Genomic DNA, 25,029 nt, shown 5'->3' on the forward strand with positions numbered 1-25,029 from the left:
GTGATTGAATGTCTGCACAATAAGCACAAACAAACCCACACACCTTTTAATATCTTCACAAACGACTTCATAAGGTTTTTTCCCCTAAATAAATAAATAGGAAATAAAACAAAACAATCGTATCCTTGTGGACATGTACACATACACGTGGTGCAAATGAAATACATGCGTTAAAGATCATGAACAATATATAGAGTTTTAATAAACACATAGTTCCTTCCTGGTTTCCATGAATCGAAGGAACAGGATATGACACAACCGTTTGTGTAACCATGGCTGGTAATGAGTTCACAAAAGATGTTCTTTTAGGTTGTACTGTTCCTGAGAACTGGTGTGGTACCACATTAAATATGTGTATTTCACCTTTTAAATGGATCTAAGACATAACCAGACCTTAAAGACCATCGACGGTTATTGCTTTACTCCGAAAGCGAATTAAATGTAAGGCACATTCACATTCCAAGCTAAAGAGTAAACCGGTATACTAAAGGTACAAAAGAAGTACCACCCCAACAACCATTATTTCTGATAATGGCATAATGCTATTTTATGAGTCAATGCAAGTTAAATGTTCCTTGTTGACTGTCCCATATAAACCACCTACGCCTCCTCCTTGCTGAAAATGGCATTTGGTTTAACAGTTTCCATTAAACATATTTCAGTTAGTATCTGATAGCTGTAAAGTATATTAGGAGTCCACTCATTCCTGATTGAGTATGTTATTAAACAACGGTGAATCTTAATGGAATATTAAGTGGTGAAAGCTAGGCTATGAATGCTATATTTACTATCTGTCTTACAGACAGCCTGAAATATAGATGTGAATATCGTAGGGCCTTAGGATAACGCAAATATTTCAGCACAAAGGTGATCTACAAAAATCTATTCCTATAGGACAACTTTGAATCCCACTGTGTAGATTACCAACTTACACAGGGACTTCTAATAACAGACACTCTACATACACAGACAAAAAAAAATCTGTGTATTTGAAGATATGGAAATGCTTTCTGTAAAGAAGTGAGTATTTATCATATTTGCAAACCTACGTCCAGGTTTGCATGTAACATAACAAGCTGAAAAAAAGATGGTGACTGTTTATGACTGTTCTAATGCAACTGATAACAGAACTTAAACTTAGACTAACCCAAAAAAGTATGTCTGGGATTGTGATAATGCATGAAGTTCCTGTGGTATAAGTAAAATAAAACACTTTGGTATGTGCTTTATTGTAAAATATTTACTTAAATCACACCATCATGACCTTTTATAACACAAGATAATGTTTGGTTGCTGCTCCATGATTGTAGAATGTTTTTTAATAAAATCTTTGTTGCTGTATAAATGAATAACTGACGAGAACTTAACATATTACTACACATCAAAAATTACACTCCCTAAATGTGTGAATAATAAATAAACATCTATTTATCCCCTGTATATAACATTAAACTGATTGGGTTTGAACCATTGTTTTTTCCCAATCCTCTGATATATTTAGTAATGTAAAATTAAACGTGTGTGTTATTGACTGTCATGACATCAATCCTGATATACCTTGTCTTAGACACACCCTGAAACCTCTGATAATTATTAAGTGTTTTTCATATTTTGGTTAAAGAGTCACATGGTTTCAGATGCCAAGTGGTGACACCGGATCAGCCCCAGGTATCAGAGATGAAATAAGACAGAATTCCGCTGCCTTTGATTTATAAAAACACAAGTCTTGTTTATGAAATTGAATTTATAGTCATAAGTAACTTCTTATCAGAACTTTTAGAGGTTGTGAAATGAAGCAGACCTCCAAAGTTGGAACAGACTGTTCACACACATAAAGGAAAATGGCCTTTCAAAGCTCACATTTATAACAGAATAGACACAATACAGTGGCTTCAGTGTCAGAGGACCTTGACGTTAGAAGATGCAAATCTGTGTAGGAGTTATGTTGTCTGTGGTTAATATACATTGATGTGCAGCTAGATATGAATTTTACAAACAAAAAACTCCTATGGTGCAAGGTCAAAAAGCGAAAGCAAAATAACAATAACAACAAAAAAAAAAAAAACATCAGCCTATTTATCTTTTCTGTATACCAGAGGAGATCAAACCATGAAAGTTAAATGTTTTGTTTTGCTTAGTGCTCAAGATTAAAAATGAAGATGTAATAATCAGATGCGTAATCTTCCTTCCTTCCTATCTGCTGTGCAAAGTTTCTGATAGTGACTGATAAAAAGAGCAGATGTCTGTGTGTGTGTGTGTGTGTGTGTGTTAAATAAGTATAAATAAGTTAAATAAGTGTGCCATCATTTCCAACCTATGAAAATATGCATATGCAGTTACATCCCTAATGTGGATACTTTGATATGATATTTAGTGCATAATTTTTGTATTTTTTAAATAGAAAAATGGTTTATACTTTATATGCTTTTGTACATATACAGTTTGTTAAAAAAAAAAAAAAGCATACCTTCTTTCAGATGTGGAGCAGCACACAGCACACATGGTAAAAAATGTTTATTATACTTATATTAATACTGAATATGTGCGATTTCATTTTTAAATTTTATTTTTTTAAAAACCTTTATGATGCGGTGCATTTATTGGTCCTATATGATGTGTATGCTCTCTCTGTCTCTGTCTCTGTCTCTCTCACACACACACACACACACCTCTCATTCTCCGTCCTTGGAAAAAGCACTTTCCTTAATCAGATTCCTACTGCATTGATTAGACTAATGGATGTCTACTGAGACTGAAGGGCAAAGTGTGTGTGTGTGAGTGAGTGACTCTCTCTCTCACTCTCATGCCGATGTGCCTGTGAATATGTGAGCGAGTAGCAGAAACAAATTCCTTAGAAAGGGGAAGGCATAAGGGTGGAGAGGGGTTCAAGGGAAAAATGAGAATAATCAAAACAGAAACCAAACGTACTAGAGATTTCCAACCAGTGTTCATTTCTTTATTGGCATTTCCACAATAACTGACCTCAGCAAAAAAACAAAAAAAATACTTCTTCCAGCCAAAAACGAAAAAACTAGAAGCCAAGGATAAAAACAGAGCAACATTTGGAGCTGATCAGAGCTGGAGCTTTTACCATAGCATTCTTTAGGGCAGACAGACTCAAAATAAACAAAAACCTGGGTAATATTTCAAGGCCAAACCTTAATCAGTTGTGTCCCGGTTTGTCCCTAGTGCTCCACTAAACACAGAAAAAAAGACCTGCAAGATAACAAGCTCTCATAACACGTGCACGAGCGCCATTTATCTACTCATTATAAATGTATGATCGTGACTATTTGCTGTCATGCATATAAAAATGGTTCATACTGTATACTGTATACTCTTACACATATACAGTTTGTTCAAAATAATGCATTCCTTCTCTCTGAAGCAGGACACACACATTCTAGCAGTATATAACTCATGGTAAGAAAAGTTCCTATATTAATACTGAACCTGTGCTAATGTATCGTATGTACAGAACAAGTGAACAACACGATTAGCTCGATTATATTATGTACAGGATTAAACGCTGCAGCACGGACCATGCTTTGTGATGTTTGTCCATAGCTACTGTATGTGTTCAAGAAGCTCTCTAAAATCAGTGGAAATCAACAGCCGAAGGTGTCGGGTTCTGGACAATGGGCCTCATTTATCATCCATGCACCTGCTTTTGTTTTTTACTGCGAAACTCTTCACATTAAGGTGTACATTTATTAGCATTAGTTAACAAAGATTTTAAAAAAGGAAGAAAAAAAAGAATTTTGCCACAAAAATCACCAAAAAAAGAAAAACCACCACAGGTTAACAGATCAATGTGAACTACATAAACGATAAACAGCGCATTCAACCCTGCCACTGAAGAGACAGCAGTCCTGCGATCTTGCTTCCGACTGGTTCACAAAACCTGGGTTAAAAGTTAAAGTGGTAAAAAATACATTTACCCTTTGGTGAATTGCCCCCAAATAAATGACAGAATCTTCCTAAATTTTGAGAACCTTTGTTTGCCATCCAAAACCAAAGTTTTCCCACTTGAGGTTTTGGACTATGAAGTTAATTTCACTAACATGTAATCACCAACAGTGTGGACAATGCTAAACTAGTAGCTGTGCTATTTTTTAGATTTGATTTGATTTGAATTTTCTGTCTGTCTTTGAGTATCATGTTGAAGTGTGTTAATTCCCTTTCCGCACACAAACACACACGTGATGGGAGGTTAATTGTGATAACGAATGACTGGGACACATGACAATAAAAAAAATTGCGTAAAGATTTTTCGTGGCTTAAAAATAAAAAGAATGAACAGATCATGAATCAGACTTGGAATGTTCTTCATTTTGTCAGATTGTGGTTTGGGATGCGCAAAAAATAATTAGTAAATAAATAAATTGATGAATGAGGCCCATTGGCTGTCCTAGAAAAACTCAACAACCAACCAAACAAATAAAAACCCTTTACTTTTAACAAGAAATAGATGTGTTATTCATGTGGATTCTTTCTTTCATCTTTTACCATTTTTATTAAAGGACTTTGAAATTTCTCTCCACACTCTTCTCTTCCAGTCGGATTCCACTTAGAACAAGAAACGGTACGGTAACCTACATCGACCACCTAAGTCCTAGCCATCAGCGTTGATCTGGAACGCAGCTATGGATGAAAATACTTTTTTCTTAATGTTAATTAATCTAATTAATGTTGGCTAAAGATCAAATTTGTCAGTTTAGTCTCCAAATAAAAGCAGAATAAATGTGAAAACAAAACATGGCTACAAATCGTTCCCAAGCGGATTTACATTTACGCACATAATGTTTGAAGTAAATATAATTGTATATCCACATATGTAGAGCTCTCAGTGATTAGCCTGGTATCGGACAATTCAGATGACATATCTGTGTCCGAATCGATGCTCAAGCCTGACATCCATCTCGAGCTTGTCTTGAAAGCTTAGAAAAGTCATTAGGGACCATCCGGTTCGAATTACAACTGTCCTGAGCAGCGGTTTCTAATTGCAGTCTTTAACATTTCGTCCAAAAATGTTTTGTCCACAACCGGTCCGAGTGTGTCCAGGTGGACATAACAATAAAAATCTGACGTTGATGTGAAATGTAAAAAAAAAAAAAAAAAAAAGAACACTGGATTAATAAGCGTTAAAATAGTTTATATAATTATATTTGGCTCCGATTTTAAAAGGAACTCTACAATTGAAGGTTTGTTTATTGTCTGATCAATGAATAAAGATGTTATATTTTCAGTCCACTTTTAGCTTTTGGGTTCTTTACCTATGTCCAGTGTGAAAAAGCCAAAACAAGCAATAACAAAAAAAGCCGCATGTCAGGTTTGTTTTCGAATGATCACAAAGGCGAAAAGGTGTGAAAGCGCCCTGCTACACCTCAAATGAATCATCAACTAATTATTAGAAACTCAAAATTATGGAGACTGCGATTAGAAACAGCTGCCTGGAGTTGATATATGTGTTTATAAAGAGTGTGTTATCTAAATGAGGTTAAGAGTGTTATCTAAATGAGGTTGTTCCTCAATCCAACATGCTTTTGTGCATTTTCATCCTTCAGCAATTTCACACTTCACTGTCACGTCTGTGTATACGTTCACGTAGCCTTCATCTTCAGCTCCAGGTTTCCACACATGCTTGTTATTTTTTGCTCCTGCGTCAGCTTCATTGGCTTGCTTTCTCCCGTGGCTTCACTGAATCCTGGATTACGAGTTGTGAATGATCAACTGCCTCGAGCAGAGCTTCGTCAGGGCTGCTCAGGTTAACCAGCTCGGCTTCCTTCGCCTCTGCGTCTTCCTTGTCCTCGACTTGCAGCTCTTCGGCTTCGTCATCGGGCTCGGATTCAGGCTCCGGCACCTCGCCTTCGCGGATCTTCTTCACGTAGAACGTGAACGGAGGCACACGGTAAGTGGTGATCTTCGAGCGGGCGTAGACCTTGTCGGATTTGAGCGACTTCTTTATCTTTTCACGAGACACACGAATCTTCTCTTTGCGTTCTTTTTTGGGTCTGATCTTCGTTCCTAGCTTGCCCATCTTCTTCCCAAGGGTCACCCTGGTCTTCTGGAAGTTCTCGCGGGTCCTCACACGCGTCTTCTCCAGGTTCTCCTTGGTTCTCTGACGGGTTTTCTCTAGGTTCTCTTTGGTTCGCTGCTTGGTCTTCTCCATCTGCTCCTTGCTGAAAGCCTTCTTAATTTCATCCACACGTTGCAGGCCGCTGCGTTTGATGCGCGCCACCCGCGATTCCTCCACAGTTTCCTCGATCTCGACCACTTCATCCGTGCCTTTCGGTTCCTCTCCCTCACTTAGTACGTGTTCACCTTCCTCGCCTACTGCTGCCTCAGGCTTCTGAGTGGTCTTCACTGGCTTTTCTTTATCCTGAGTGACAGATGGACAAACACAGATAAAGAGCAATGATATGATAAATCGCACCTCTAAAAATTCACCATTTGTGAACAAAAACATTGAGAGTTTTAATAAAACTTAACAATTAGATTGAAGATAAAAGCTGAAAAACATGTTTGTTAAATTACCTTCCAAACAAATTGTTCCTTTTAAAGCCCCACCCATCAAAAGCCTTTAGAACTTTCTGAATTGACAGGAAGTATGATTGATGGCTAAATAAACCCGCCTCCTTGTTTTGATTTTTACATGTTAATGGTCCACACCTCGTTTTTTTTCTTCACAGAGGCAGGATTATTATTATTATTATTATTATTATTATTATTATTATTATTATTATTATTATTATTATTATTTTTGTAGATTTTATTTTCAAACCATTTACCAGACCAAATATGACAAAGAGTTTTGATTTCAGATTCACTGATCCCACATGTAACAATTTAAAGTTATCATTCTGATCTTCATATTGAAGCATATGACTATCATGAATGAATTAGTTACAGAGAATGTAATGAATTAATGTAAATGAAGAATTTGTCATGGTCTAATCCCAGTAGATCAGGATTAGATTTATTTCCCCTGTAATCCTGTACAACGCTCACTGTTGTTGTTTTTTTGTCTTGACTGATTATTTGATTAGTGGAAGGAGACCATTTTACCCGCTGAGAATGTAATTAACAATTCTATCTTTATGTGTGTTTTGAATTTGTCGCATGTCATCAAGTTTTTGACTCTGATGTCATGGACTACGATGACGTGGATAAGGGAAGGTTTGGGGTCTGAAAATGTATTTACAAAAAATTAAAATGAAAATGAAATTTTTTTTTTTTACTTTACACTTTCCCACACACTCCCCCCCCCCCCCACAGAACTCAGCAAAGAACTGACTATAGACTTCTTAGTGTCTGCTAATGCACTGCATCTTCAGCTGTAAATAAGGAAGTCTGACTAAAGCACACACTAACACACACTTTCTCACACACTTTCTCACACACACACACACACACACACACACACACATACACACACAGGAAAGTCTTTAATGCACAAATGCTTTAGAATAATACTGTCTTATTGTTATGTGTACATTATCAGATCTAATCAGCCAATGAGAAATGATCGCTCATCCGTTGTTACAATAAAAAATATATAAAGGCAGAGATGCCGTGAAGAGAATGACACACACACATTTTCACACACACACACACACACACACACACACACACACACACACACACACACACACACACACACACACACACACACAGTACATAGTGCATTATAACAGTATATAAACTCAGAGGTATTAAACGTTTAATGTGACTAAAGGGGACTCAGGGTCATGCTGTTATTGCAAAAAAAGAATCATTAATTGTTAATTATTTTCCTACAGCAGCACGTTTTTGTGTCGTTCATTCATCATGTACCAAGCAGTGACAATACTGACCATTTATTTATTAAAAAAAACGCATCACAAATTTTATTTTATAAATATATTTCCAGTTGTTTGGGAAAATCCACAAAACTATTAATATATCTTAGTTCCTGTTAAATTACTAATACAAGAAGCTTTAAGGGAAATAAGTGAATCTTTACAGAAAACCTCACCATATCGACATATTAGTGTAGAATAATTGACATTAAGTCTAATATTATAGAAATATCGTGTGAACTACTGTCAAAGCTGCTGCTGCAGAAAATGAATGGGCAACTTCTGACCAATCAGATTAGAGAATCAGAGCATCTCTGCAGTATGAAAAGATGCGTTAATGAACTAACAATGTTAACAACATATAATGTCACAACAGCTTTTTTTTTTATATATATATATATAAAAATGAAGCAAATGGTGTGAGGAGAAAATTCTGATAGAACAGAATGCGTTTAAAATAATTATTCTGATTAAAATAAGCTTCAATAAAATAAGCTTCAAAATGAAGTAAAATCACTCCATCTGGTGGTGAAAGCCGGAACGACATGATGATGCTAGAATATTACTGGGAATAAGGAACTCTCTCTCTGTCTGTCTTTCTCTCTCTGTCTCTCTCTCTCTCTCTCTCCCTCTCTCTCCCTCTCTCTCTCTCTCTCTCTCTCTCTCTCTCTCTCTCTCTCTCTCTCTCTCTCTCTCAGTCCTCCAGGTCCAATAAAATGGCTCGCTTGCCTTATGTGGAGTTGTTCCTGAGCCCAAGGTGTGTATGCGTGTTTATTTTAGGTTTGCCTTTCCCACTCACAGGATTCCATCCTTCCCAGTCCCTCATTCCCCAGGCCGTGATCTATCACTTCAGCGCCTCGTTTCCTCCGGATCAGCCCGTGATCACTTATCTGCTACTGCACCCTAATAAACACTGATACTCTCAGCACAGGAACAGCTGGCACCGGTGGATCCGATAAAGACTCTGGCCTTGAGCCTAAAGAAATACAGCAGCATGCAGTGTAGCGAACACGCTCAACAATGACGGTGATGTCGGGACAAAAAAGAAGAACAGCTGCTCTCAAAATGCTCCATTATTCCCTGTGAAGCTCATTTGTGGCTCCTTTAAGTCTGTGAAGATAGACAGATGGATTCTGGGAACTTTTATGTTTTAGTCCTTTGGCTACATGAAGCTTTAGAATGGAACGTATTAACAAACATAGCAGTTACCCTACAGACCAACAGAAAATGATTCATTTTGATGGCCTAGACAAGTATTGATTATAGAAACATTATAATTCAGAAAACATTGTTAACTATCGCATTTAATATAAACTATAAACTACATGTTTTTAATTAGTCCTAGAACAGAGGCATTAGTTGCCTTTACACCACACAATATCTTTTTTATTTCTCACTCTAAAGACTTGGTAACAAATCTACAGCGTTTCTGTCACAGAGTTGTAGAAAATAACGGGTGCAAACGCAGACTTTTACTCTGCATGGTGAAAAAAAGGAACATCGAACAAAAGCGAATAGAAACCACAAGAGCAACCATACAGACTGTGTATGCAAAGCTATGAAAGGACATGGATCAGCAGAAGCATGACCATGGGGTTAAAAAAGCTAAGACACAGAGGTGCTGATTCGAGGAGATACACGTCATGAGATATGTGACACGCAGGGCCTGATGTGTAACGTAGTGGAATTATCATTTCAAAAATATCTTAGAAAAATAATTTGCAGGAAATCATGCAATGCAGAGACTTTGCAAAGATTTTCCTTTTATCATTTTCTCTACCGGAAATTAACTCCACTATACACAACATATACAGTACAGCTAACACATAATTCCTTAAAAGGTTGCTAGGAGGATTTTTCTATTCAGACGGGAATAAATTACAAACGGTTCCTTCAAGACATTTTGGGAAAGACTCATGGTTTATTATTCAGTTATAACTGATTCAATAATTGCTGGTTATTTAGAATTATTCAGCAACTACGGTGTAAGTAGTACATAAAATATGGAGTTATGACACCTCCAGGGTTGGGGGTTCGATTCCCACCTTGTGTGTGTGGAGTTTGCATGTTCTCCCCGTGCCTCGGGGGTTTCCTCCGGGTACTCCGGTTTCCTCCCCCGGTCCAAAGACATGCATGGTAGGTTGATTGGCATCTCTGGAAAATTGTCCGTAGTGTGTGAGTGAATGAGTGTGTGTGTGTGTGTGCCCTGCGATGGGTTGGCACTCCGTCCAGGGTGTATCCTGCCATGATGCCCGATGATGCCTGAGATAGGCACAGGCTCCATGTGACCCGAGGTAGTTCGGATAAGCGAACTACTGTACATGTTCAAAGAAGTTAAATGTTTATGTCAAAAAAAAAATAAAATAAAATAAAATAAAATTCTAACCCCTTTTAATTCTGAGGAAATTAAAGACGTCTAATGTAAGAAAATAAAAAAATAAAATAAATAAATAAAAAAAAAATGTTTATGTCGGGATATGAGCGTCATGAGTCTCATTATTATTATTATTATTAATTTTGTAAATGTACTTCCTTTTTTTTTTACATGCAGAGTATACGCATATATACTTAGCAGCTGTCAACTTGCTGGTCCTGGGATTTGAAGACACAATCTGCTAATCATTAGTCCAACACTTAAACCACCAAGTTAAAGTACTGCAACAGGAGACAGACAAATACTGCAAGAAACGAGGTGCTTAAAAAACATCTCCTCGTTTCTTCAATTAAACTGAGAAGTTCTCATACCAGATATATATATCTACATGAATTATTACCATTTTAAATGATAACCTTCTGACCAATCAGATTAAGCGCAGTGTTAAATCTTCCTAGAACAAACTGGTATCTGTTCAGTGATCCCCTGAAATACAGCCCATAATTAACTGATGGCATATTAACACTAAACAAATGCATAGATGGCTATTAAAGGCAAAAGACCTCAGTGCGTGAGATTGGAAAAGACACATTAAAAGCAATCAGAGGGGCGATGACAGATTGACAGCTGCCTGTGTGACTGGCTGCCATGACGACCGTCAGCAAACAGAAATACACAAGCACTGCATATGCCCAACATAACTGTATATAGGGTACAGCGTTGGGCAAATCGAATTAATTACCGCTTAGTGTGTGTGTGTGTGTGTGTGTGTGGGAAAAAGAGCGAGAGAAAGCAATTATAAGAGAGAGAGAGAGAGAGAGAGAGAGAGAGAGAGAGAGAGAGAGAGAGAGAGAGCACGATAGAGAGAGAGAGAGCATGAGGGAGAGAGAGAGAGAGAGAGAGAGAGAGAGAGAGAGAGAGCACGATAGAGAGAGAGAGAGCATGAGGGAGAGAGAGAGAGAGAGAGAGAGAGAGAGAGAGAATGAAAGAGAAAGAAAGGCAGAGAGCACAATAGAGCAAGCATGAGAGAGAGAGAAAGAGAGAGAGAGAGAGAGCACGATAGAGAGAGTGAGAGCACGAGAGAGAGAGAGAGAGAGAGAGAGAGAGAGAGAGAGAGAGAGCACGATAGAGTGAGAGCACGAGAGAAAGAGCACGACAGAAAGAGAGAGAGAGCACGATAGAGTGAGAGCACGAGAGAGAGAGAGAGAGAGAGAGAGAGAGAGAGAGAGTATGATAGAGAGAGAAAGAGCACGACAGAAAGAGAGAGAGAGCATGAGAGAGAGCATGATAGAGAGAGAGTCACTGGGCTTCTCTCCTGGGAGGGAAAGATGAAAGGAATACTGAGGATGAGTGAGTGAGCAGCTGCTCAGTAGTGTTCAGCTCCAGCAGTGAACTCTTCTAAAAAAGCAGCTACTTCAGTCATGTTAAACCTTTAATCCAACAAATCAAGCAGCAGGCTTTGTTACATTTACACAATTTTCGTTTTCCCACTAAATGGGCTTTTCTTTTTTTAGGATGTGTTGCATTAGAGTTATGAGATTTTAGGTTTAGTAACAATGCCTTATACATTACAGTAAATCTCAAATAAATGTGTTTAAAAAAATGAAGAAAGAGAAAAATAAAATCTCGGTCGCGAGTCAATATTACAAACTAAACAATTCTAACGTTTATGAGTTAACCTTTAGAACGTATAGAAGCTGGGTAATCTTTCAGTTCCTGGCTGTCAGAAGTGGAACCCGATCTGCGTCTGATCTTAGTTTCAGGATGTTGTGCGATGCTTTTCTGCTCACCACGCTTGTAAAGTGTGTTTATTTGTACCGGTCTCTCACAGCAACTCAGTGATTTTTCCACCATCAGGTCTGCTGCACTGCAGACTGTGACACATTAAAATCCCAGGTGACCATTCTGAAATACTCATTCTGATGTGTTTGATGTGGGCAACAACTGATGACCTTCATGAGTTCATGCATTGTGCTGTTGCTACATGACTGGAGACTACATAATGTTGCATGGTACATTTTTGCATACACAGAACTTCCATAAAAAAAAAAAAAAATGGCAACATGAACTCTCGTGCCAAGTCAGTCCCTCGCTGCACTGCTCTCTGGGTGCTATATTAAGCTTCTGGTATTGTAACAGGAGCTGGCTGCCATTTTAACACTACCACTGCAGACGGTTTCATAACGGCAAACCGACATAGGCTTTTCACCCGTTTATCTTCATTAATGTTGGACACGACTGACCGGCTGCTGTATAATACTGTGAATAGATAGAGACAATAATATGTGCTTTTTTTTTTTTTTTTGGCCTATTTTGGAAAATGATGCATTATGAGTGAGGTGAGTTCATGTCCATAGGTTGCAGGGCACACGGAGTTCTCTGAATTCCGAGCGGTTATACGAGGACAGCTATCTATTGTTGGGACAGGTATGTCCCAGAACGCATTAACTTGTGTCAAAAAAAAAAAAGTTGCAGCTTTATGGTGCTGGATATAAGCTCACGTGCAGTTCACACGCAAGCCCGTGAAAACACAAGCAGAAATTCACGTCTTTCTGTCCTTCTCTCCTGTCGTTCACCAAACATCAAAATAAAAGCGTTCGAATTCTAAATGTTTTCATGGTTGTCACTGAGTCAGTGGTTTCTCCTGAAATATGCTGATGTCTGTTACTGTTGTAATGTTACATTGGGTAACAAGAACGGTCTTTATACAAGACTGACACAAACCTTTATTAGGAACTTTATTCATGGGATGATCCCGTCATCCAATCGTGTGGTAGCCTTATTTAAGGCTCTAGAGTTTACACAGAATGATGAAGAAGACAAAAGCATCAAGTAAGCAGCAGATCTATAGACAGAAATGCGATGTTGGGAACAGAGGACAGAAAACAACTGTAATATTTGGTTTGAGCTGACAGGAAGGCAACACTAACTTATATAATCACTCTGTGCAGCCATGGTGAGAAGAAAAACAACACAGGATGCACAACAATTCAAACTTTTAGGTTGATATTCTACAGTAGCAGAAAACCACATCAGATTCTGAAACTACGGTGGCCGAGAAGTGCAAAACACATTACCAAATCCGAAAACAAATTAAAACAAATTTCGGATTTGTTAATGTGTTTTGGGATTTGTTAATTTGTTTTGGGATTTGTTAATGTGTTTTGGGATTTGTTAATTTGTTTTGGGATTTGTTAATGTGTTTTGGGATTTGTTAATGTGTTTTGGGATTTGTTAATTTGTTTTGGGATTTGTTAATGTGTTTTGGGATTTGTTAATGTGTTTTGGGATTTGATAATTTGTTTTGGGATTTGTTAATGTGTTTTTTATGATTTGTTAATTTGTTTTGGGATTTGTTAATTTGTTTTGGGATTTGTTAATGTGTTTTGGGACTTGTTAATGTGTTTTGGGATTTTTTAATGTGTTTTCGGATTTGTTAATGTGTTTTCGGATTTGTTAATGTGTTTTGGGATTTGTTAATTTGTTTTGGGATTTGTTAATGTGTTTTGGGATTTGTTAATTTGTTTTGGGATTTTTAATGTGTTTTGGGATTTGTTAATGTGTTTTGGGATTTTTAATGTGTTTTGGGATTTGTTATTGTGTTTTCGGATTTGTTAATGTGTTTTCGGATTTGTTATTGTGTTTTCGGATTTGTTAATGTGTTTTCGGATTTGTTATTGTGTTTTCGGATTTGTTAATGTGTTTTCGGATTTGTTAATTTGTTTTGCACTTCCCGGCCACCATATGAAACAGTTCATCACCTGGTCCTATGAATCTCGACATACAAGATGTTCGAATTTGTCATCAACAGCATCCATGTACACGTCAGCTTGCACGTCAACTTTGTACGTAGAAGAAAATCACTTTTACTCGTGGCAGAAATGAGCATGCGACGTTAGCTGTCATGACCTGACATGCAGGAACCTGAATATAAGCAACAATGTGTTTGTGTTTATTGTGAATGTAACTGAGTGCAGGATCCTGTTTAACACCTCTGTTTCCTGTCATCTGCATTCTAACAATGCTCAAGTCATCAGTCCTTCATTCAGCTTCCAAAACAGCCTTCGGTTTAAAATCATTAAGTACCATTACTTTGCATTACTTCCTGCAAAGGGCCCGTATAGGTGCACATTTTCATTCTAATCGAGCATTCCTTCAGGCATTCTTCATTCCTTCGCTCCTTCTTTAATCAGTTGATTATGACTTTCAGAAGTCATGAAGGTGTGGATTCTGGAAACCTTTTGCAGATAAGATTAGCCAACCCAAGCAATAGATGAATTAAATTAAACCTGAGCGTGTTTTGTTGGTGTGTGAATGAGAAATTGGAAGCCGGACACGGCAGCCTGCTTCTATGCCGTTCCAACAAGCCGTCACATCATCTGATCGTATTGTATGACAGTAATAGCAACACGGAGGCTGGTGCTAATGAAGATAAGCAGTGTGAGGTAGAGAGAGAGAGAGAGAGAGAGAGAGAGAGAGAGATGGGGACTGGCTCCAGTGAATGAGACACTACTGAAAAGAAGAATAGATGAAATACATTAAAGTGAATAAAAAAGTGATGAACAGAGATCTGACAATCACTCATGACCACGGCTGTTTTGATTTATAAGCACATGGTAAAGCAAATTATAACCGTGATGTAACAAAAGGTAGTTTTCTCTTCCAGGCTTCACAAATACAATTACATTTATAAGACACTTTGTGGCTACTGTATAGAATCAGAAAGTCCTGATGTTAACGTTCTTGTGCTCTTTACAACCACGGTGAGCAGAAAAGCATCTCAAAAACTTGCTTTCTTATCTATAGGGTGTGAACTAGAAAATAAAAATGGAAGCAAACAAAGGGCTAAAAAAAAATCAGACTCAAACGGCGCATAAATTTGCGGCTAAATGGAAACAACAACAACAACAACAACAACAAGCCTTGGCTGGAAAGTTCTTCACAAATGTTTGGTGGTCATTAGAGCAGAGGTCCCAAATGTATTCCTGCTCCCTATATAGGTGGCCTACCTTATGCATTGTAATATAGGGTCAATATTGCAGCATTTAGGATTCACCCTGTGACCTGGAACCTAGTTTCTCTGAATTTCAACCAATCTCTTGGTGTCCAAAAACTAGTATTAGTATTAGTTAGTAGTAGCTACGTAGTTAGTAGTAGATGGTAGTGATAATGTGGTAGTATCATTAGTATAGCTTCAGATACAGTTAGTTAATTTTGGCTTTCCTGCTCATAATAACAACCAAAATAAAAAGAACAGATATACTGTAAAAAATAAAATGCACAGCCAGGAGGACCAAACCCGAACAGCCACTAATCCTGTTGATCATTAGTAAGGTTAAATTTAGCCCTAAAAGTGTCTTGTTCTGTGTTTATAGTATCGAGTGTGGCTCCTGATGATCCGGGTTTAATTATAAAGCATCCGTGTCAGAGCAAGCGATCTGAAAGAACACAGTTATTCCAGGACCCGAAAGAAGATTGGTTGCGACTTACGGCTACAACTACACACGTGAAACTCTTACAATCTCCAGCAAACCAACTCATCACATCCTGCAGGCTGACAGACACTTATACAAACCTCACACCCACACACACACACACACAAATCTGAGTAAATCTAACACTCCGCAACCGATGCAGGAAATCGAGCGTAGGATGTCACAATAGTTGTTTTGTTCACCTAAGTTCACCTCGATCACAGAACCGCCGTTACGCATAAACAGAAAAATTGTAAGTGTAATTGTTTACACTTCTATCAGCCAATCGCATGGCAAGAAGGGCAATGCATAAAATCAGATCAAGAGCATGAGTTAATATTCACATAGTATGGAGGAAAAGTGTGATCTCAGTAACTTTGGCTGTGGTGTGGATGTTGGCGTCGTCTGATGTGCTGGTTTGAATATTTCAAAATCTTCAGAATTCATCTGATTATATATATATATATATATATATATATATATATATATATATATATATATATATATATATATATATATATACGTATATATATATATTTTTTTTTTTTTCAGTTTTCCTCATATTCCTTTTCTTGACAGGATTGAACTGACAGGATTGAAACCTGATGTTTTTTTGCTGGAGCTCATCCACATTAAGTTTTAACTGAGTGACTATAGACTTCGTGTGAGTTCAAACCTTCTCTTGTGGCCTCTCTGATTAACATGTTTCTGTAACACTTACCAACAATCCAAGAAAAAGCCAACACGATCAAGGTCAATTTAGTAAAGACATTCTGATATCTGATGTGAACCTCAGTGGGTAAGATGTTACCCTAATGATCAGAAGGTTATGAGTTTAAATCCCAGAACCACCAAGCTGCCTCCGCAGGGCATATGGCCAAGACTCTTAATCCTTAAATGCCTAGTTGTATAAATGAGAAAATGCTGTAAAACGCTGTACCTGCAGGTCTTGACTATATGCGTCATGCTGCTGGAACATGATTGGCTGAAGGTTCCTAATATAGTGAGCAGAAACACTAATCCAGTGGTGTAACCACAAATTCAGCAGAAGATATGGGATGCAGTAGCCTAGTGGTTGACTGTTAGACCACTGATCAGAAGGTTGTGAGTTTGACTCCTGAGTCCACCAAGCTGACACTGCTGGGTCCCTAAGCAAGACCATTTACCCACAACTGTGCAGGTGTCGCTTTTGCTAGGAGCATCTGCTAAATGCTGTAAATGTAAAGATGTTAAAAGCAAACAAGCAAGCATGCGAGTGAACAAAACCATATATTTCCTGTGGCTTTAGAGTAACTAAAGACTTTTTTAAAGAAATGGAAATCTTCTTTCGTCCCACCCATGTATGCGATTTCCCCCTCCGGACCCTTGAGGTATTATAATGTAAAGGTCAACAGCTCCACTTTCAGCAAGATAACGTCGTCTGAAATGTTGCTGCTAGTTCGCCTCTTAATGGCTGAGACAGTACAACTTTCTCAGCGCACATTATTTCTCTTTCTCTGACCGTCTCGGACGCGCCCTTTCACCCAGCAGGGGCCGATTTTACACAGATAATTTACGTGAACCCGGTGTCTGCAACCGGATACGAGTTAAATACCGACAGTGTAATGCGTAGCCTCAGTGGACATTCCTGCACAGAGCTCTGAAAGTAAGAGCGCACAAACACACATTTGGCACATGGATGTGCCATCTGACATCTGGCACATGGATGTACCTGCATATCATCCACAACTCCATGGATCGCTTGCTACAAATCTCAAATGTGTCTCAAATGACCAATACACTACGCTGTTCTTCAATTCAATGGCTCATTTTCTTCAACAAGTTCATCAATCAAGGAAAATACTGTATATATATATATATATTATATATATATAATCCCGTTAAATAACTGGCTGTGCAGCAATTTTTTTAAAGATGTAGCTAATAATCAACACCAGATTAGTTTAAATGTGAGATTCATTCAATAGCAAACTGTTTAGTACAATACATAAGCGTTTACTTTCTTTTACTTAACTACTTTTTTCATGTCCACTTTTAATAGAGCAATGTTTTTGTCACATTTGTGCCACTTTTTCCAATCGACAAGGCATCAACATAAACCTGAATGTAAAGTGCTAATTTGCTAGCAATGTCTGGCTTATTTGAACTTTTGAAGTTTGCTTGTTTTCTTCTCTAAAAGCAGGGTATCTGTTCCAGTAGCTAATGTAAGGTAAAGTAATTAAGCCACAAGTCAAATTATTCACAGGATATTCAAAATGTGATTCATTCATTAGTAAACTATGTAACTAGTCATGCATGACTAAAGTTTGAGGCAAAAGTTTTACTTTTAATAGATCAAGATTTCAACACCATTCGCTGTCACTCGTATATACTGTAACGCCTCAGCGCTTTTTCCGCTCTACGGCAATTAATTCTCAGAGGAAACGGTTTGTAATGGGACTCAAACGGATCCCTGAATAAACAACTACTACGTTACATGACCACGCTGCTCTGAACAAAACATTTCGCTGTCTACCAAAAAAAATCCCTCCCACACGACTCACGCCTTCCACTTACACTCTGTACCCTTTATAAGGAAAAAAAAAAATCCTATTTTAGTAGAAGGCTGTTCAAATCCCTGGTCAAGTCAAGTCAAGTCAAGTCAAGTCAAGTCAAGAAGCTTTTATTGGCATTTCAACCATATATAGCTGTTGCAGTACACAGTGAAATGAGACAACGTTTCTCCAGGATCATGGTGCTACATTAAACAAAGACAGGGCTAAGGACATGTAAGTAGTCTTAGCCACATAAAGTGCAACTGTGCAACCTGGTGCAAACAGTGCAGGACAAGACAAACAAGACAGTGCAGGACAAGACAAACAAGACAGTGCAGGACAAGACAAACAAGACAGACAAGACAGTGCAGGACAAAAGACAGTGCAGGACAAAAAGTTACAAGACAATACAGAAAGTACAAAAAATACAATACACAAAAGACAATAAACAGTAAACAGAAACAGCGCCGACTGACCAGTGTATATACTGTATGTGAATACTGAATTTCATGGTTCCTCTTAGCGTTACTGGGAGTTGCTACTCGTTCACTCTCTCTGGCACTAGTACAGTTAACCAGCATTGCAGACATTACCGCATTCTGAGTTATATTCAGTCTGTCCATGAGTGGAGAAAAGTGAAGGGAGGGGCGATTTTAGGTGACGCTCTCAGTCTCGACGACAGCCACTGCTTTATTCTACTTGATTTCGCTTTGCTTTCCAAACCCAACCCACTCGTATGGCACTTCACATGGCATGTCAGAGCAACATGAAACAACGCATTAATTTACGGGACTCTAAAGGAACCGACGTCTGTCTGAAGAGGCAAGAAACGAAAAGTGTGTTGAGTTAATTCAATGAAGATCAGCGATGTCTGGATGAACAAAGGTCATATGGTATCATAAATAAACATAATGCTACATAAATCAACACAGAGCTAAGGCTCTTAGCATTAAACAGTATGCCAAGAAAGTGTGCAGTTATATAAGGTGTAGGAAACATCTTCTTATAACATATTCCTTTATTGTTATATTAAAAAACATCCAAAAATCTAGTTCACGTATATTAGAACTGCTAAAAAAAACTGTCATTCCCTTAGCAGCTTTTTATTTCTTTTTTCTCTTACCTTCAGTTAATAAGACAAAAGTACAGAAAAGTTACAGCTTTAGCTCCATATGCTACAAAGCACTGAAACTGAAGACTCCTTCCATAAATGAAAAAAGTCAGCGGATAGAATGCTTTTAATGTTTATGTTGATTTTCTGCCATATGAGTCCCTGTGATAATGTAAGTTATTATAGAAATAATAATGTATTTGATCTGATTTACAGTCAGAATTACATTCACAGCTGCGCTTATGGAAAATGATCCGATATCTTTGAATTAAATTAAATCAATTCATTTACATGTATAAAACTAAAGGAATCAAAAATTGCTACGATCTGACAACGGATTGTAACAATACTAAAATACATTTATACATGTAGTAAAAATGCATTTATCTCCCAAAAGTGTCTGATCTGTGGATTTGACTTGAAAAATGAAGTTTCATGAAATTTCTTAGTGTGAAGACTTTCTGCTAGTGACAAAATTCTAAGAAAATTCTTAAAAATGTGGGTATTTCCCCTTAATATTAAAGAGCAAAGATAAAAGTTATTCATAAAGCATCTTAACCCTTAAAAAACTCATTAGTATCTATCTCACTCTCTGTCTATATATATACACAGTATATATATACACACACACGCACACACACATATGATCGGTCACGAACGTAATCCCTACACGATATAGTCTCAAATATCTTAACATAGAGACAAAGTGAAGGCTTATAATAGACCAGATTTTAATAGAGCTCTTTTTTTATTTATTTTTTGCACAACCAATCACAGTCTTCAGAAGAATGTGTCATACTTAGTAACAGGTTAAGCCCCGCCTCCCCTCTGAGGTAAAAGTGTTTATCTTGCTCTGTGCACTGTGATTGGTCCTGAATCACTCTTACGATAAGATTCATAGCTAAATCAGGAGCTCTCTGAGATCATTCTCACAATATTTATGAATACAAAATTACCCTGAAATTTTGTGGCCTCTGAAATGATTTTTTGGAAGTTACTTAGTTCATTTTAACCTTTATCTTGTGGTGGCTTAACTGTGTAACTACCAGATGTAACATGTGGTTGGTTGCAATCTGTGTGGATTTTGCAGCCTCTCTACAAACTCTCTATATATACAGTATTAAGTCTATGGGTTACAAAGATTGGAATTTCTGATTCACTGATTCAGGATTCGGGTCATTTTTAAATAAAAACGTATTGAAGAAATTCAATGAAAATGTATTTTTCCCACTTGGCCTGTTTTTCTCCCCCAATTGTGTCCCTCTTTTAATTACATACAGATTGAGACAGTGGCATTGGGTTGTACCCCTAAATACCAAATAGGGACTGTGTGTGTGTGTGTGTGTGTGTGTGTGTGTGTAAGAGAGAGAGAGAAAATCTAATGAGGTTATTTCCTTCAAAAATAAAATGCTGGTCAATTCGTATCCAGGGAAAAGAAATATTTTCGTACGTTCCAAACTCTCTGAAAACATGTCTCATATATAACCCATATGATGTGATAAGGTTTCACTCGTGTGCTATAATCAGCAAATCTAAATTCTAAGACTGCAGAATTATGACTTTACAACACGATATATTGCAGATAAAATAGAAGCGTCTTCATCCTACACCGTCCAGCCCGAGCCAAGTATCTGCCAAAAACAGAGCTTGCACCGTCGCGTGCTAAAGCTGGAGCAAACAAGATAGTGAATGACTGTGATTGCGTGAGAGAGAGAGAGAGAGAGAGAGAGAGAGAGGGACAGAGAGAGAGAGAGAATGTAGCACTATAGACAAGCGTAAAAGGGCCTGACGACTTTGTTGTGCACTTAAATAGTTACAAATGTCCTGATGTATATGAAGTGTCACACAAAGAGCACTATAAAGACATGAAATCATTTATTTATGCTTTAGATGTTAATGAATAAACATGTACGATATGTATCACATTCGACAGGTTTGCTGAACAAAACGATTTTTTTAATTGCCACTAAAAAGGGGAAAATTCTGTGCAGAATTCTAACTTTTCCATATTAATTAATCAGATCAAATATTTAAAATATTACTATATATTTAATAAATCGAACATATTTATAAATTTGATTCAAATTAAAGAGTCAAATAATATTTAGATTTGATCAAAAATGTATCTTAAAAATATTCTGACTGGGAGCAGGTGACTAGAATTTTTGAAAAATATAAATATTATTTGAATAATATTTTTTAAATAGATTTTAAATGTTGATATGATTAAATATTTAAATCTTGTTCAAATAATATTAATATTTTCTAAAAATGCTGCACACAATATCTCAAAGAAGTACACTATGATATACTGTAATATATATATACCATAAGTCTATGTGAAAATACTGTACGTAATAAGCTCATTTGTAGGAATATTTACTCATTTGTAGTAATAATTTACTATGAATATATATTGTTTTGCGAGTGCAGATTAACAATTTGTTTTCAACTAGGCAAGAATTATTTTGCTGTTAATAAAAATATACATTTTGTTTATTTTTTATACATAAAAAATATTTGGTGTCTTTTTCAAATGTATAACGGTTGTGATCGTTCTTTACGTATATTTTACAAGTCATATCCAAATGTATGGCATTTGGTGCCATGGCTTGCTGTGGTTAAAAAAATAATAATAATTAAGTAAGAGAACATTCTAGAAATAGCAAACCTTTTAGAAACTTTTATAAAGTGATGAAAATGAACAAAATATACTTTGAGCTGACGGTAAATTAATATTAAAAAAAAAGTTATATTTGTTTATTTTTCCTTCTTTTTACACTACAAGATTTCTTGCAGCTTGTTTAGACATAAAACTTGATTAAAATATATATAAAATCTTGAATAAATACAAAGGCTTCAAATGAAAAGGCTTTCTGGCACAAATTAATTCTAAACCCTACAATGTTTTTACAGTTATTCTGGTACCCAAAGAACCTTCCAGAACTGATGGCGAGATTTTACGTCTCATGGTCTTCTAAATAAAATCAGAACTATACTAAAGCATGGAATAGTTGCACTATAGTGATAATATAATTGTACGAAGCCTTTTTTCTCCACATTAGAACATTTGTCTACTGCGAACCGAGAAGTTGACCACGGCGAGAGGGAGCTGAAAGAAATGAATGTGTACGTGTGGAATCCACGCTATTCTTCTCTTCACAACTTAATGTGAATACTCTTTGGTTATATTTGTGGAACGGACGTATATGTGCGAGTCAGTTCAAACTGTTCTTCTATCTTTTTGGCAGAGTCCTGAGAATTTCTGATGGCGAATGTGGAATGCAAGGCCAAACCCTGCACAGGAATCCTGGTGTGCTTTAAAGGTAGTTTGGAAATATCACACATATCACACACACACTCCTTTACATATATTATGTCATCTACTAATTACTAAACATTAAACTTTGCAGATGCTTTTCTAAAGTTCCTGCCTACCAGGTTCAGCTCCTAAAGTTAACGGTTAGACTACAGATGTCACCCAAAATAAATAACCCCTAACCCATCACATTGGACATTACAAATCAATCTCAGCTTGTCCTTCCTTTCTTACCTGGAAGATGAGCACTTTAAAATTCTTCCTTTTCAGTAGCTCATGCTCGTTGGTCTCCAGCTTCTTAATCTGACCCGCCTGCTTCTCCAGTTCGGACCGTACGCTCTTCACGTTGACGTTCACTTTGCGCACCTTCTCCAGGAGCTTGGTGACCGTGCCAGCTGTGCCACCCTGGCTCTTGGATAGCTTGTGCAGCTCACTCTGGATGCCCGACATGTTCTTCTCCATGCTCTCCTGCCGGGACTCCAGGCCGTTCTGCGTCAGCTGGATCTGATCCACAACACCGATGATCCTGTCCAAGAGAGCCAGGACCATCATGCCTGTCGCTTGAGCTTCTGATCTCTGGGAGTCACTGTTGTCCAGTCCCAGCTTCAAATCCACATCTTTGGATGGTTTGTTGTCTTCGTCTTCATCTTCATCATCGTCGTCGTCATCATCGTCGTCTATATGTTTGCGGTTGGAGATCGGAGTAGTTAATGACGGTTTGGCCGCCGCTGTGACCAAAAGCACCTCATCATCATCATCAGATATTTCACTAAGAGCCACGCGATCTAATTTGAGGGTCGTCTCAGCCATGGCCATATCCAAGAAAAAAAAACTCTACAAAAATCCTACACACTAGCGTACAAGCAAATGCAAGCCTCTGGGCCAAAGTTGTAGGAACGCAGTCCTGGTGGTAAAAATAAAGCCCTAAAAAAAGCCCAATGACAGCAGACACCTGAGAAGCAGCGTGAATCCTTGCACTTGTACTTTTCTTTAAATTCCTCCTGCCTTTTCCCCAACAAGGCCTGTCTTTCTTTTACACATCAATATCGAATGTTCTACCTTTCAGAATATCCCTCGCTCATTTCCTCTCCCTCTCTCTCCAGGCAAATCTGTAACCGGGATGTTAGCCAGCCAGTGGGTGCAGACTATTTCAGCACCGAGCTCAAATGCCACAGCTTGTTGTGGAGCCCTCCTGTCAAACGTTCCCCTTCTCTCCTACACCCCTCCTCCTAATACCGACACTTACTGTAAGTCCACACCCACTCTGACCATCTCCTGTTCTTCCGGAGAGAGAGAGAAACAAACACACACTCTCACAAACTTAGCACACAGTTCTGACATAGCTTTTCTAATGACTGCTGGCAAACGGGTCAGATTCTAAAATTAAAAATAGCTCCTTTTTTTTTAACAACTCATTACGACGTAGAATTTCACTGTTAAAATTCTCCAAATTTGATGGGTAAGAAATGTTTATTTCCTATCAGAGCGACTCTGAGAGTAATGTCGAGACCAAGGAACATCAGTTAGATCTATATTACAGCACTGCTTTTCATAGGTTACTGTTTCTATAACAACAGCAAATTCACAGGGACTTCTACGAATCCTATGATGATAATTAACAGATTAAAACCATGTTAATTACTCATTCATCTTCTACCGCTTATCCGAACTACCTCGGGTCACGGGGAGCCTGTGCCTATCTCAGGCATCATCGGGCATCAAGGCAGGATACACCCTGGACGGAGTGCCAACCCATCGCAGGGCACACACACACACACTCTCATTCACTCACGCAATCACACACTACAGACAATTTTCCAGAGATGCCAATCAACCTACCATGCATGTCTTTGGACTGGGGGGGGAAACCGGAGTACCCGGAGGAAACCCCCGAGGCACGGGGAGAACATGCAAACTCCACACACACAAGGCAGAGGCGGGAATCGAACCCCCAACACTGGAGGTGTGAGGCAAACGTGCTAACCACTAAGCCACCGTGACCCACCATGTTAATTAACAATGAAAAATGTGTACTGTGATATATGGTTTCTGCAAGCGAACCACTTATTTAACATTTTTGGAAGGAGTCTCCAGTGTCAGAGAATTTTTTGGGGAAGAGGGAAAAGTGACGGTTAAGCTATAAAGCAAGTGATTACAGGATACAATTACAGTGGTGTGAAAAAATGTTGGCCCCCTTCCTGATTTTGTATTTTTTGGCACGTTTGTCACACTTTAATGTTTCAGCTCATCAAACAAATTTGAATATTAGTCAAAGATAACAAGTAAACACAACATGCAGTTTTTAAATGAAGGTTTTTATTATTGAGGGATAACTAAAATCCAAACCTACATGGCCCTGTGTGAAAAAGTGCTTGC

The 25,029-nt window shown here is 37.8% G+C and overlaps 1 protein-coding gene and 1 long non-coding RNA gene across 2 annotated transcripts; one reads left to right on the top strand and one right to left on the bottom strand.

The window, feature by feature from the left end:
• Positions 1–2,934: 2,934 nt before the first annotated feature.
• On the bottom strand, positions 2,935–23,900 carry cavin1a (caveolae associated protein 1a). Its single transcript, XM_060892833.1, has 2 exons — positions 22,888–23,900; positions 2,935–6,382 (listed from the first exon to the last, which is right to left on the bottom strand). The coding sequence occupies exons 1-2, from the start codon at positions 23,467–23,469 to the stop codon at positions 5,672–5,674; spliced, it is 1,293 nt and encodes a 430-aa protein (XP_060748816.1). The 5' UTR covers positions 23,470–23,900; the 3' UTR covers positions 2,935–5,671.
• LOC132861347 (uncharacterized) lies at positions 22,403–23,903 on the top strand. The gene is made up of 3 exons (XR_009649925.1): positions 22,403–22,463; positions 22,586–22,660; positions 23,757–23,903. It is a non-coding gene; the product is annotated as an uncharacterized LOC132861347 (long non-coding RNA).
• The last annotated feature ends 1,126 nt before the right edge of the window (positions 23,904–25,029 follow it).

Source organism: Tachysurus vachellii, chromosome 18 (assembly GCF_030014155.1).
Source record: "Tachysurus vachellii isolate PV-2020 chromosome 18, HZAU_Pvac_v1, whole genome shotgun sequence".
Lineage (NCBI taxonomy): Eukaryota > Metazoa > Chordata > Actinopteri > Siluriformes > Bagridae > Tachysurus > Tachysurus vachellii.